The following is a 13671-nucleotide window of genomic DNA, read 5'->3' on the forward strand; positions in this document are numbered from 1 at the left end:
GAAATATTAAAATTGAGTATGGAAAAAATGATTTGAAGTAGTTCCTTTGCTTCATATCTGGGTGATTATGTGTACACAGTATATTTTGAAGTACTTTCTTAACATGTGTTTATGTGTTTCTACACGTATTATGGACATTGACATATAGCTTAGGCTCAGTGTTTCGCTTTTCCGAATTTAGATATGTTTCAGAGGTAGATGAGATCGATAACAAGTGAATGCTCAAACATCAGTACTGGAAAGCTAAAACATAGGTATAAAGAGACCACAAGATTGAATGACTGTATGGAGAGGGAATTAATTTCTCAAAACCAATAAACTAAAAAAGTATTTATAATTTAATTAAATAACAAATTATCTATTTATACTCACAAAAACATAAATAAATTTTTGATATATTTGTGTAAAATCTTATCATTATGGTAAGATAACTATGTATGTATAACGTTATATCTACATGATAATTCTGTATATTTAACGTTATATCTGCCGAATGACTCTGTATACTCGTTTTCATTATTAATTTTTCATATGTAAATTACTCATTGATAAAACTTTAGTTGACATATATAAATGCATAGACAAGAAAAACGAATTATCCATTCTCCGAATACAATATACAGATTAAAAATATATATCTATCTATATATATATATATATATCTAAATTCTAAAGAAGATATCAGTTCAACTAACCAAATACAAAGGTTCTATAATGCGAAACAAATATTTGATAAATTCTTAGTAAGGATAGTAGAAAACCTATTATGTGAGGGAGTAATCATTGGTCTCAACGTTTGCGAGCATTGTTAACTTTTCATATTTATCTTATGATACCATTGTCTCATGTATCGTGAGAGTTCATGAACCACAAGATATATGAAACTTAGCATAGTTGAGTACGATTCTTAAAACTTACTGACACTAGGATATGCCTTATTGTTTCTTGGATTTGATTAGTATAGCAAGTGTGCCATGTTAATGCATTAAGACCGACCCTTATTATAAGTTTCTTCGATTTTTCTTTCTTTGTAGCTCATAGAACTGAATATATCGCTTTAAAGCTCTTGCTTGGTTATCTACACCCAAAAAAGGAAAACATTTAAGCAATTTTTGTTTAATGAAAATGGAAACTAGCATCTATTTAGTCTATATATAGTTTCTTTAGTTTTTACATGTGTGTGTAACAAAATCATATTAGTGAAAGTTAATATGTTCTGTGGAATCAGTGCCGTGCTTACTTAATAAAAAATGGGGCAATAGCCCTAGGCCACATCCTCGATCATATTTTTTTAGGCCACATTTGACAAATATTTTTTATAGATTTATTCAGTTAATTTCAATGTTTAAGTGTTTTAACTATAAATTTGAACTTTATCATCATTATTATTAACTTTTTTGTTATCATCTTTTTAGTATTTGATTCAAAAACTCTATAATTTTTTTTATCACAAATTTTAGATGATATATTGTTAGTTAAGTTTTCTAAAATTTTACATTACAAAATTTCGCCCCAAGCCTCTAGAATCATTAACACGGCTCTGTGTGGAATGTATGTGAATATATACCAGCGTGTGTAAATTTCTTGTATTTTGCCACTGCAATGACTGAAATAGTCTATATATATTAAACAATACTGATACTGTACGAAACTTCAAGGCTATGTGTTTTTCCTTTACGTATGAAAGATTTTTAATTAATGGAGGAGTCGGATAAACTTCTGGAAGATATCTTATATGTTCTTCACTGTGATAGATGATATGATATGAGTGAATTATATACGATGAACAACGTACTAATATCAAATCTTTTGAATAGCATGAAGTCAGTTATTGATAGATACAACAAGAGCAAGATCGAGCAACAACAATTATTGAACCCAGCATCAGAAGTCAAGGTGTATATACATACATATCTTGACAAATATGCAAATATATATGATTATTGATTGAGGTTTTAGAATCGTGTATATTGAAATGAGTTCTAAGTTTGATAAGTTATTTGTGTTCTGTGTTATTATAGTTTTGGCAGCGCGAAGCTGCGGTTCTAAGGCAAGAATTGCATGCTTTGCAAGAAAATCATCGGTATGAACTTTTATTACACATATATAAGGATATATACATGTATATGTTTGATAAAAAAAATCTGTTGAAAGGGCGTACAAGGAAATGTAGAAACTTGTACTTATAGATTGTGTTTGCTATGAAACAGGCAAATGATGGGAGAACAACTAAATGGTCTAAGCGTTAACGAGTTAAACAGTCTCGAGAATCAACTTGAGATAAGTTTGCGTGGAATTCGTATGAAAAAGGTATATAAATACTCTCTACCTTGTATTATATATGCTTTGGAGTGTATCACTCAAAAGATTGTCAATATTACACAATGGAATCCAATAGAACCGATTGCTTTTTCGGATTCACAGGAACTAATGTTGACTCAAGAAATCCAAGAACTAAGCCAAAAGGTCACTACTATATATATCCACACAAATATCTCTTTACCCATATATGTACGTAAATTTCTCAAAAGAACACAAGTTACAATTCTTAATGATTATGGTATTTGCGTTGATCTTGGTGCAGAGGAATCTCATTCATCAGGAAAACCTCGATTTATCTAGGAAGGTACAACGGATTCATCAAGAAAATGTGGAGCTATACAAGAAGGTGACAAACATGTATATTAATACAAACTCCATTTGCTTAGAATAAGAGCTTTGAAGTGATGGCTTCAACTTTTCAGGCTTACACGGCAAGCACAAACGGGTTTATACACCGTGAACTGGGAGCTGTTACGGATGATGAATCACACACTCAGGTTCGGCTGCAACTAAGCCAACCCGAGCATTCCGATTACGAGACCCCACCAAGAGCAAACGAATAACATCAATTAAGGTAGGAATTTTATTTGATCTTTTTGACGTTCCACAAAAAAAGAAAAAAAAAACCCTATAAGCATTTATATATATATATATATATATATATATATATTATGTAACTCGTTTAAACTTTGTCACAGATTGAAGATACTATGATGTTGAAGAACAATCCAAAGGCTTGGTAAAACTAAGCCATATATGATGATAAACAGCATGATGGTTCTTCTAATTAACACCAATCATATTTTTCTCTTTCTTTCTTTGTGCATTTCGATTTGAAATATATATATAATTAAAAGCATATAATTAAAAATCCGGTGTTTGTAATACTCATCTTGAGTATTATATTGTCTTCGTTTAGAATCATAGAATCATTAATTAAAAAACATAAACAGTAGTAGTTGTATATATGTTTATGTTTTTACGAGAGTTTAGTTCCTAACTAAAGTGTCTCATAAACTTGCTATTTTAAACCGGTTTGGAAACTAACATTAGGGATAACAAAATCGGTTATCGTTGACTGCGTTAACCAGAAACCATAAAGGTTCAGTCTTTAAATAAGGGAAACACACGTATCATTCATCGTCACCAAATCATCACGATTCACAAAGGTTGGTGGTGTAGTGCTGCTGAGACAGTGACCTGAGAGATAACGACAAAGAAACAACAAAATAAAAATAAGAAAAAAATTCCTTTTTTTCCGTAAAAAAGAGGGAAAAAATTCGAAAAAAATCGACTGCAACCACCAAAAGCTCAGCCAAAAGCAGAGGCCACAAATCTCTCTTCATCTATCCTTGAGGATAAACCCAATTTTTTTGGGGGTTTTTTTTTTCTTTCATTCGTCTATGACTCAAATCTGTTTCTAGGGTTCCAAACCAGAGAGAGACAGAGGTTTAGGAAAAAAAATGGCCATGGCGATGGCTCTTCGGAGGCTTTCTTCTTCAATTGACAAACCCGTTCGTCCTCTTATCAGATCCACTTCTTGCTACATGGTAAAGTTTCTTCCTTTCATCGGGGTTTTTATCATCGGACTGAAAAAAGTTTCGATTTTTATATTTGGGTTTCTGATTTTTTGTTGTTGTTGTTTCGTTGCAGTCTTCTTTGCCCAGTGAAGCTGTTGATGAGAAGGAGAGATCTCGTGTCACTGTGAGCTTTTACAAAATCCAATCTTTTTTACTTATCTCTTGTTGTCTTATAGTTTTTTCTTGCGGTTGAAGCAATGGTTTTGATTGTTTTAGAAGTTCTGTGTTTGTTTTAAATTGAGGGTCTGAATCTTATAAACCTATTTTTGTGTCTGTAAAACGTTCGTTGCAGTGGCCAAAACAGCTTAACGCACCTTTAGAGGAGGTTGATCCTGAGATTGCTGACATTATTGAGCATGAGAAAGCTAGGCAATGGAAGGTTTATTACTCTACTCTGTATCTGAGATTTAAATCTTGTTAATAATTGTGAGTTGGATGTGTATAACACTTATGTTATCAAAGGGACTTGAACTTATTCCATCTGAGAACTTCACATCTGTGTCGGTGATGCAAGCTGTTGGGTCTGTGATGACTAACAAGTACAGTGAAGGGTATCCTGGTGCCAGATACTATGGAGGAAACGAGTATGTTGACCCATATTTTCAGTTGTAGATTATGACATGATTGCTTGATCAATCTCTGTAAATAAGAATTGAAAAAGATGATGACTTCAAGTACGTTTTTGCTTTGTAGGTACATAGACATGGCAGAAACCTTATGCCAGAAGCGCGCTCTTGAAGCTTTCAGGTTAGATCCTGAAAAGTGGGGAGGTAATTACTCATTCCAAGTATATGAGAAACAAGAAATCTGAATTATGTAGAATTCGTTCTTATGCGTTTTCCTGGAATATGATCTGAGTTCCAATCGACTGTGACTGCTTTATCAATCCTTTGATGGCTTATTCCTGTCCTGTCTTCACAGTGAATGTGCAACCTTTGTCTGGATCTCCGGCCAACTTCCATGTCTACACTGCATTGTTAAAGCCTCATGAGAGAATCATGGCACTTGATCTTCCTCATGGTGGTCATCTTTCTCATGGTTATCAGGTACCTTCAAGATAACTTTGTAAATGTGCTATCTTATTATGAATGTACACAAGTCTTTCTGTGTTGATGTCATTTTGGAACTCTACAAACTCTGATTGTATAACAATTTTCCTCTTATTTCTCATCAGACTGACACCAAGAAGATATCTGCTGTGTCTATCTTCTTTGAAACAATGCCCTATCGACTGGATGAGAGCACTGGCTACATTGACTACGATCAGGTTCTTAACTCTTCTTCATATGGTATAAGTACCCCTCTTCGTATGTTTATCTTACAATTACAAGTCATCATTTTGATATGCAGATGGAGAAAAGTGCTACTCTTTTCAGGCCAAAATTGATTGTTGCTGGTGCAAGTGCTTATGCTCGATTGTATGACTATGCCCGCATCCGAAAGGTAATTCAATCACATCCTTAAGTACAGAGAAAATGACAACAAATTGTTGTAATCAAGAGTTCTAATTCAAACTTTTTCCCCAGGTGTGTAACAAGCAAAAAGCTGTCATGCTAGCAGATATGGCACACATCAGTGGTCTAGTTGCTGCTGGTGTTATCCCTTCACCGTTTGACTATGCAGATGTTGTAACCACCACAACACACAAGTCACTTCGTGGACCCCGTGGAGCCATGATATTTTTCAGAAAAGGTGTTAAGGAAACTAACAAACAAGGAAAAGAGGTAAAAAAAAAACACCAAAATTTGAACCAAAACGTTTTAGATTTATGTACACTCTTTCATGTCATTCATTTTTGTTGTCTTGAAAGGTTATGTATGATTTTGAAGACAAGATCAATCAAGCTGTATTCCCTGGTCTTCAAGGTGGCCCACACAACCACACTATTACAGGACTAGCTGTTGCTTTGAAACAGGTACAGTGAGTCATGAAATGGAATAAACGTTGCTTACTGGATTTTCGGTTTTTTTAACCTTCAAATGGTTTGATTAATGCAGGCAACTACTTCAGAGTACAAAGCATACCAAGAGCAAGTCCTGAGTAACAGTACAAGGTTTGCTCAGGTACTAATTGAGTGTAGGAAAGAAAAAACACATATGGCGTAGTATCTACTTTAATTTGATTATATCTCTAAATGGTTACATTGTTGTTTCGTGCAGACTCTGATGGAGAAAGGATATGAACTTGTTTCTGGTGGAACTGACAACCATCTGGTTCTAGTGAATCTGAAACCCAAGGTCACTTGATCAATTTGCAGTACCCATTTACATTATTGTCTTTTATCTTCATAGTTAAAACATCTTTCATCGTTTTTTTTTTGCAGGGTATTGATGGATCTAGAGTTGAGAAAGTGTTGGAAGCTGTTCACATTGCATCCAACAAAAACACTGTTCCTGGAGATGTTTCTGCCATGGTTCCTGGTGGAATCAGAATGGGTATAAAAATCATATTTAAGCTTTTTTTTATTCTTTTTGGTATATGCGAATGGTGGGAGTTCTTCCTATATCCTCTGCCATTGTTATTTTCAGGTACTCCTGCTCTCACTTCCAGAGGCTTTGTTGAGGAAGACTTTGCCAAGGTAGCTGAATACTTCGACAAAGCTGTGAAGTTGGCTCTCAAAGTCAAATCTGAAGCTCAAGGTTTTTCATTTCTCTGATCATGATGCATGCTATCTGTTTATATAAACAATGACTGAACTCAATTGTTATGTTCTAAAAACAGGAACCAAACTGAAGGATTTTGTGTCAGCAATGGAATCTTCTTCAACCATTCAATCAGAGATTGCGAAGCTGCGCCATGAAGTCGAGGAATTCGCTAAGCAGTTCCCAACAATTGGGTTTGAGAAAGAAACCATGAAGTACAAGAACTAAAAATGTTTTATCTCACAACTCTTTCTTTTATTGTCCTTTGAATTTCCATGGAATGTATAGATGATGATACATGTAAAACTCTGTTATTGTCTATTTTACGCTATGCAAAAAATAATGATCTGAGTATTCTCTGTTATGTATACAAATCTAAATCAATAGAAAAAAAGAAAAAGAAAAAACCAAAAGATGTAACACATACAATAAAACAGTGAATTCCTAAAGAAGATTGTCTTTATATCACAAGTGACTTCAGATTTAACCACAAAATACCAAGAAAACAAAAAAAAAGAGACAAATAAAACCTAAAATCTGGGAGAAGCTCATCCATAAGCTGTGGTCATTTCTCAATCTCATCAAATCTCTATATAGAATATGGTTCTGTAACCGGAAAACTTCTCACAACTTGATCTGGTTTTTTCCATTTCTTAGACAAAAAAAAAAATGGTTGCATCATTCTCTTACACTGCCTGCACCAAGCTTTCTCTATTACATCCTCCTATGGTTTCTCAAATCCGACCAAGAACAACACAGAAGGCGTTCGCAGTGACAAATCCTGAACAAGACAGTACTCTCGAGGTACAAGAAACAGAGACAATCAAAGAAGAGCAATCAACAGAAAAGATGAAGAAGCAGCCAACGCCATTGAGGCCAGTTGAGAAACAGCTGAACGTGAAGAGCAAGGGTATGGGCCAGTTTGGTGGTCAGTGGCTAAGCAGTGTCACACGTCACGTTAGGATCTACGCTGCTTATATTGATCCAGAGACTTGTGAGTTTGACCAGTCGCAGATGGATAAACTCACTTTGATTCTTGACCCTACTGAAGAGTTTGTGTGGGATGATGAAAGCTGTAACAAGGTCTACTCTTATTTCCAAGAACTCGTCGACCACTACGAGGTAATGATAACGATTAACCAATAATAATGAAATAAAGTGTACTTGTTTTTTTTTTTAGATTTGGAAGAGTCATTAACATTGTTTTTGAAGATTAAGAAAGAGATAATGAGAAGAGACTTAGTGGTGTTTTGTTTTGGACAGGGAGCACCATTAACGGAGTACACATTGAGATTGATAGGATCGGACGTAGAACATTACATAAGGAAGATGTTATTTGATGGAGAAATACAATACAGTATGGATGCAAGAGTTCTTAATTTCAGTATGGGAAAGCCTCGTGTTCAGTTCAATACCAGCAACATTGAAGTTGTTGGAGATGGTCAGCCTCAAGACGACGCATAGTTAAAACAACTCTATTTGTAATTATGTAATGAAAAATATCTAAATAGTACTATATTGTATACTGGTTTTATAGTATGCTTTTTAAACCTTAAATCACAAAGTAACATATGCCTAGATTATGCAATGTTATCCTATTAGTAATCCGCATAACAACTTTTTTGCCAAATTTAATTCTTTCTTCACATAGTTGTAATATCTAATCTAGGCATCTTTGTCTCTCATTTTGGTATTTGCTCATTCATGTTCCTAAAAATTACCCTTTTTTAAAAACTTCAACATGATACAAATATTTAATAGACTTTACAACTTTGCCCCAAAAGTTATGATTTTATCAATGTTAACACGTTTTATAGAAAATTTTGCTCTTCTTATCCTCAGGCGTTTCTCGTCGTTTCGCCACCAAGACGGACACAGAGTTCCGAAGAAAAAGATGGCGAATATACTAGAAACAACAATCTTTTTCTCCTCAGCTGATAAATTACTATCTTTACCGCCCAGTAATTCTCGAACCCATCTTCTCCCTTTCTCTGCTTTCATCAATGGAGGAAGAAGGAGACGCAAAATCTCAACTAGTATCACCTTTGCTACCGACACTGTCACTACAAGTAAGCTCATCATAAACCTTAAATCTCTCACCTTTTTTGTTTATTACCAAGAAAGTCCTTTCCTTTAGGTTCTAATTTGAATTATCAGTCGCCTTTAGATAAGGGGTTTTGTAGATAATTGCTACAAAGCTTTTTTGATTGAAGATAGAATTGTTGTGTTTAGGTACTGATGTAAGAGTCTCTGTTGAGGATCCTATGGAAGTTGAGGTTGCTGATGGCTACACTATGGCCCAGTTCTGTGACAAGATTATTGATCTGTTCTTGAACGAGAAACCTAAAGTTAAACAATGGAAAACGTATTTGGTTTTAAGAGATGAATGGAACAAGTACAGTGTTAATTTCTATAAGCGTTGCAGAATGAGAGCTGATGCCGAAACTGATCCTATATTAAAGCAGAAGCTTATTTCTCTGGAAAGCAAAGTTAAGAAGGTAGTTATAGTGCTTTATCTTTCAACTCTGGTTTCGAGGATTAGTTTTTGTTGTTGTTGTGTACTTAGAGAGAGTGTGAGCATGTTGCAGATAGATGAAGAAATGGAGAAGCACAATGACCTTTTGAAGGAGATTCAAGAAAACCCAACAGACATAAACGCAATAGCTGCCAAGAGACGCAGAGACTTCACGGGAGAGTTTTTCCGCTATGTAGCTTTGTTATCAGAAACTCTTGATGGCTTAGAAGACCGGGATGGTACTTAAAAAACATTAATCATGTTACTTATAAATTGTTGATTCTCACAGTATCATGACTGTTTCTTTCCTTTTTCGAGCAGCTGTCGCTAGGCTTGCAACTAGGTGTTTATCTGCTGTGAGTGCTTATGACAATACACTGGAGAGTGTTGAGACTCTAGATGCTGCTCAAGCCAAGTTTGATGACATTTTAAACTCTCCATCAGTCGATGCCGCTTGCGAAAAGATCAGAAGTTTAGCCAAGGCAAAGGAGCTAGACTCGTCATTGATCTTATTAATCAACAGTGCATATGCTGCTGCAAAAGAGTCTCAAACTGTTACTAACGAGGTAATTGCATTACGATTATAGAAAGAAAAGCTTTGATCTTTACAGTCTTCTCATATCAAAATTGGATATTTGAACAGGCTAAAGACATAATGTATCATTTATACAAAGCTACAAAGAGCAGTCTCAGAAGCATCACACCGAAAGAGATCAAACTTTTAAAGTACTTACTCAACATAACAGACCCCGAAGAACGATTCTCTGCTCTAGCAACAGCATTCTCTCCCGGAGATGACCATGAAGCTAAAGACCCTAAAGCATTATACACGTAAGTAACATTCAAAAAAATATCCAAACTGTAGTGTTTTCATCTTTTAACCACAACAATGATGCTAACTAGCTTATGAGAGCACACAGGACGCCGAAGGAGCTGCATAAGTGGATAAAGATAATGCTTGATGCTTACCATCTCAACAAAGAAGAAACTGACATTAAAGAAGCTAAACAGATGAGCCAACCTATCGTTATTCAGCGGCTTTTCATCCTCAAGGACACGATCGAAGATGAGTACTTAGACAAGAAAACAGTCGTGGCTGATGAAAATCCTAAAAAGGAAGACGATACTTCTGTTGAAGAATTTTTGAACTGAAATTGTGAAATCCATGAACAATTTAGGTGAGAAGGGGGGGAGCGAGTATTTTTGTAAAATTTGCAGCTAGAACTGCAATAACGACTAAATATGAGGTCTATTTATAAATTAATATTTTAGCAAAAAATCTATCTTGTTTTGGGCCTGGCTATGAGGTCAATAAGCCCATGTAGGGTCCAGGTTAGTCAGAAAAGTCAACATAATACTTGTAGCCCACGAATATTTTTAGATTTGTGTTCCTTTATTACCCCGTGACCTATAGTACTGTCTTAAAAAAACGAGAAGGTTATAATAGTAATTTTGGACTTTAATCAACCTTTATTATAAGGTCTTAAACCCTACGCGTAGCACAGCAGCCAAACATTTCAGTTCGTCTTCTCCGACCTTAAAACCCTGAGATCTTAAAAAATCTCCACCGACTCTCTCCCAATCAAATGGCCTCCGTCGCGCTTTTACGGTCCCTTCGCCGCCGTGAAGTCCAAACGGCTTCCGTATCTGCGTTTAAATCCGTATGTGTTTTCCCCTTTGATGTTCCTTTTTTTTTGCTTCAGAAAAGTCACGTTTGGGGTTTTCTGGATCTGAACTCGTTAGTACTTATCCAAATTCGAACAGGGTTGAATCTGGGTTACTGTGTTGTATTAGAATCGATTCTCTGGGTTTTCGATCTAGGTTTCTTAAAGTTCCGTACTTTATGTTTCTTTCTGATTCATTTATGAAGCGATCTACTTCGACTGAGGCTTTTGAATGGTTTCAAATATGGATTGAAGCTTTACACTGTTTGTATTCTTAACTCTGCAGATCTCTTCCGCAAATGGAAAGACGTCTTTGTTTGGGAAGTTGGGTTACTTGGCGAGACCTTTCTGGTAACACATCAACCTTTCAGCTTATGGTATTTGAATGAAGAACTAAATCACTTCTTTGTGTTATCTCTTATCCTTTCGTGTATGTGTGTTGTTCTCTATATGTAGCTCGAGGCCTGTGGGGAATGATGTTATCGGTATTGATTTGGGTACTACCAACTCTTGTGTAGCTGTGATGGAAGGAAAGGTAAACTCTTTCAACTCTGATATCATATTTTTGATATATGGGCTTCTGGATTCTGTAGGTATTGACTTGTGGATTCTTAAGGTATTGACTTTGATCGTGTTTTTGCAGACCCCTAGAGTTATTGAGAATGCCGAAGGAACTCGAACCACACCATCAGTGGTTGCTATTAACCAAAAGGGAGAAATTCTTGTTGGAACACCGGCTAAACGTCAAGCCGTGACCAATCCAACAAACACGATCTTTGGTTCCAAACGTTTGATTGGGAGAGGTTTTAGTGATCCTCAGACACAGAAAGAGATGAAAATGGTTCCTTTCAAGATTGTTAAAGCACCTAATGGTGATGCTTGGGTTGAAGCAAATGGACAGAAGTTTTCTCCCAGTCAAATTGGAGCTAATGTCCTCACCAAGATGAAGGAAACTGCTGAAGCTTACCTCGGGAAATCTATCACCAAAGCTGTTGTTACTGTTCCAGCTTATTTCAATGATGCGCAGAGACAAGCTACAAAAGATGCTGGGAAAATCGCTGGTCTTGATGTCCAGAGGATCATCAACGAACCTACAGCTGCTGCACTATCATATGGTATGAACAGCAAAGAAGGTGTCATTGCAGTATTTGATCTTGGAGGTGGAACCTTTGATGTTTCTATCTTGGAAATCTCAAGTGGTGTTTTTGAGGTAATGCCTTGTTTCTTCTTCGGCTATGTTATTTTTTTCTTGATTTTGCATTCTTTTTTCTTTCTTTTGTGGGTATATGACGATTTCCTCTTATCAGGTTAAAGCAACAAATGGAGATACCTTTTTGGGAGGAGAAGACTTTGACAACACTTTGTTGGACTACTTGGTTGGTGAGTTCAAAAGAACGGATAATATTGATCTGACTAAGGACAAGCTTGCGCTCCAGAGGCTGAGAGAAGCTGCAGAGAAGGCCAAGATTGAGCTCTCTTCGACATCTCAGACCGAAATCAACCTGCCTTTCATTACAGCGGATGCTTCAGGAGCAAAGCATTTGAACATAACCTTAACAAGGTCAAAGTTTGAAGCTTTGGTTGGCAGTTTGATTGAGAGAACAAGATGTCCGTGCCAAAACTGCCTGAAGGATGCTGGAATCTCAGTTAAGGAGGTTGATGAGGTTCTTCTTGTTGGTGGAATGACCCGTGTTCCCAAAGTGCAAGAGATAGTTGCTGAGATATTTGGGAAGAGTCCTTGTAAAGGTGTTAACCCGGATGAAGCAGTTGCCATGGGAGCAGCCATTCAAGGTGGTATCCTCCGTGGTGATGTGAAGGAGTTGCTTCTGTTGGATGTGACTCCTCTCTCACTGGGTATTGAAACACTTGGAGGAATCTTCACCAGGTTAATCAACCGAAACACCACTATTCCCACAAAGAAGTCTCAGGTAATGAAACTTGACAGAGCACAATATCAGATTATGTCTTATAAGCTGACTGCTAATTGTGTCATTGTGATATGGTTATTAGGTTTTCTCCACAGCTGCAGACAATCAGATGCAAGTAGGAATCAAAGTTCTTCAGGGAGAACGTGAAATGGCGTCTGACAACAAAACTCTTGGAGAATTTGACCTTGTTGGGATCCCACCTGCGCCGAGAGGAATGCCACAGATCGAAGTGACATTCGACATTGATGCAAATGGTATCGTTACAGTCTCAGCGAAAGACAAAGCCACAAATAAAGAGCAACAGATCACAATCAGATCTTCAGGTGGTCTCTCAGACGATGAGATTAACAGAATGGTCAAAGAAGCTGAGCTTAACGCACAGAAAGATCAAGAGAAGAAGCAACTTATCGACCTGAGGAACAGTGCTGATACTACAGTATACAGTGTTGCGAAGAGCTTGAGTGAATACAGAGAGAAGATTCCAGCAGAGGTTGCCTCTGAGATTGAAACTGCAGTGTCTGATCTGAGGACTGCTATGGCTGGTGAGGATATTGAGGACATCAAGGCTAAGCTTGAAGCTGCGAACAAGGCAGTGTCAAAGATCGGAGAACACATGTCTAAAGGATCCGGATCATCTGATTCTTCTGGACCCTCTGGAGAGGGTTCAAGTGGAACTGATCAGCAGACGCCTGAAGCTGAGTTTGAGGAGGCGAGCGGGTCGAGGAAGTGAGGTTTCTAACCGATTGCATACATGAATTCAGGTTTTTTTACCAAATAAGTTTACATGCTTATCGCCCTCAACAAAATTTGATTAGTTTTGTGTATTTAAAAACCTTTTCTGAAAGGTACTCTTGATATCTTTGAAACCTATTGAGAGTCCTATTAAGGGTCTCGGATGTAGTTGATTGGTTTTTTTTTTTCATGAAATTTACGGTTATTGTCTTGACCGGTTAACGGGACGTCAATTTCAATTGAGTCTTAAAGCTGTATAACCACTTAAGATTGTTCGTACTTTACCAC

The 13671-nt window shown here is 36.5% G+C and overlaps 5 protein-coding genes across 6 annotated transcripts in view; all 5 read left to right on the plus strand.

Moving 5' to 3' along the window:
* The window catches only part of LOC104720963 (agamous-like MADS-box protein AGL21), a 5233-nt gene extending 1478 nt beyond the window's left edge, over positions 1-3755 (plus strand). Inside the window, exons 2-8 of one of the 2 annotated variants that reach the window (XM_010438862.1) lie at positions 1818-1896; positions 2022-2083; positions 2211-2310; positions 2425-2466; positions 2585-2668; positions 2745-2896; positions 3021-3755. In XM_010438862.1, coding sequence (XP_010437164.1) covers positions 1818-1896; positions 2022-2083; positions 2211-2310; positions 2425-2466; positions 2585-2668; positions 2745-2885 — 508 coding nt within the window. In that variant the 3' untranslated portion in view covers positions 2886-2896; positions 3021-3755. Of the gene's footprint in view, positions 1-1817; positions 1897-2021; positions 2084-2210; positions 2313-2401; positions 2467-2584; positions 2669-2744; positions 2897-3020 lie in introns of those variants that run through there. The other variant, XM_019232603.1, reaches the window with a different exon arrangement.
* Positions 3522-6908, plus strand: LOC104720962 (serine hydroxymethyltransferase 1, mitochondrial). Its single transcript, XM_010438861.1, has 15 exons — positions 3522-3872; positions 3976-4026; positions 4195-4281; positions 4365-4486; positions 4596-4672; positions 4824-4948; positions 5077-5169; positions 5253-5345; positions 5429-5626; positions 5713-5817; positions 5900-5965; positions 6062-6139; positions 6226-6337; positions 6431-6541; positions 6624-6908. The coding sequence occupies exons 1-15, from the start codon at positions 3786-3788 to the stop codon at positions 6770-6772; spliced, it is 1554 nt and encodes a 517-aa protein (XP_010437163.1). The 5' UTR covers positions 3522-3785; the 3' UTR covers positions 6773-6908.
* LOC104720964 (NAD(P)H-quinone oxidoreductase subunit M, chloroplastic) lies at positions 7092-8124 on the plus strand. The gene is made up of 2 exons (XM_010438863.2): positions 7092-7666; positions 7808-8124. Exons 1-2 carry the CDS (start codon positions 7214-7216, stop codon positions 8006-8008), a joined length of 654 nt encoding a protein of 217 aa, XP_010437165.1. The 5' UTR covers positions 7092-7213; the 3' UTR covers positions 8009-8124.
* LOC104720965 (uncharacterized protein At4g37920, chloroplastic-like) lies at positions 8360-10338 on the plus strand. Its single transcript, XM_010438864.1, has 6 exons — positions 8360-8613; positions 8777-9042; positions 9133-9298; positions 9381-9625; positions 9703-9890; positions 9980-10338. Exons 1-6 carry the CDS (start codon positions 8439-8441, stop codon positions 10209-10211), a joined length of 1272 nt encoding a protein of 423 aa, XP_010437166.1. The 5' UTR covers positions 8360-8438; the 3' UTR covers positions 10212-10338.
* LOC104720966 (heat shock 70 kDa protein 9, mitochondrial) lies at positions 10552-13648 on the plus strand. Its single transcript, XM_010438866.2, has 6 exons — positions 10552-10720; positions 11010-11074; positions 11180-11258; positions 11367-11933; positions 12031-12651; positions 12734-13648. The coding sequence occupies exons 1-6, from the start codon at positions 10646-10648 to the stop codon at positions 13379-13381; spliced, it is 2055 nt and encodes a 684-aa protein (XP_010437168.1). The 5' UTR covers positions 10552-10645; the 3' UTR covers positions 13382-13648.

The sequence above is a fragment of the Camelina sativa genome, chromosome 11 (genome assembly GCF_000633955.1).
Source record: "Camelina sativa cultivar DH55 chromosome 11, Cs, whole genome shotgun sequence".
Lineage (NCBI taxonomy): Eukaryota > Viridiplantae > Streptophyta > Magnoliopsida > Brassicales > Brassicaceae > Camelina > Camelina sativa.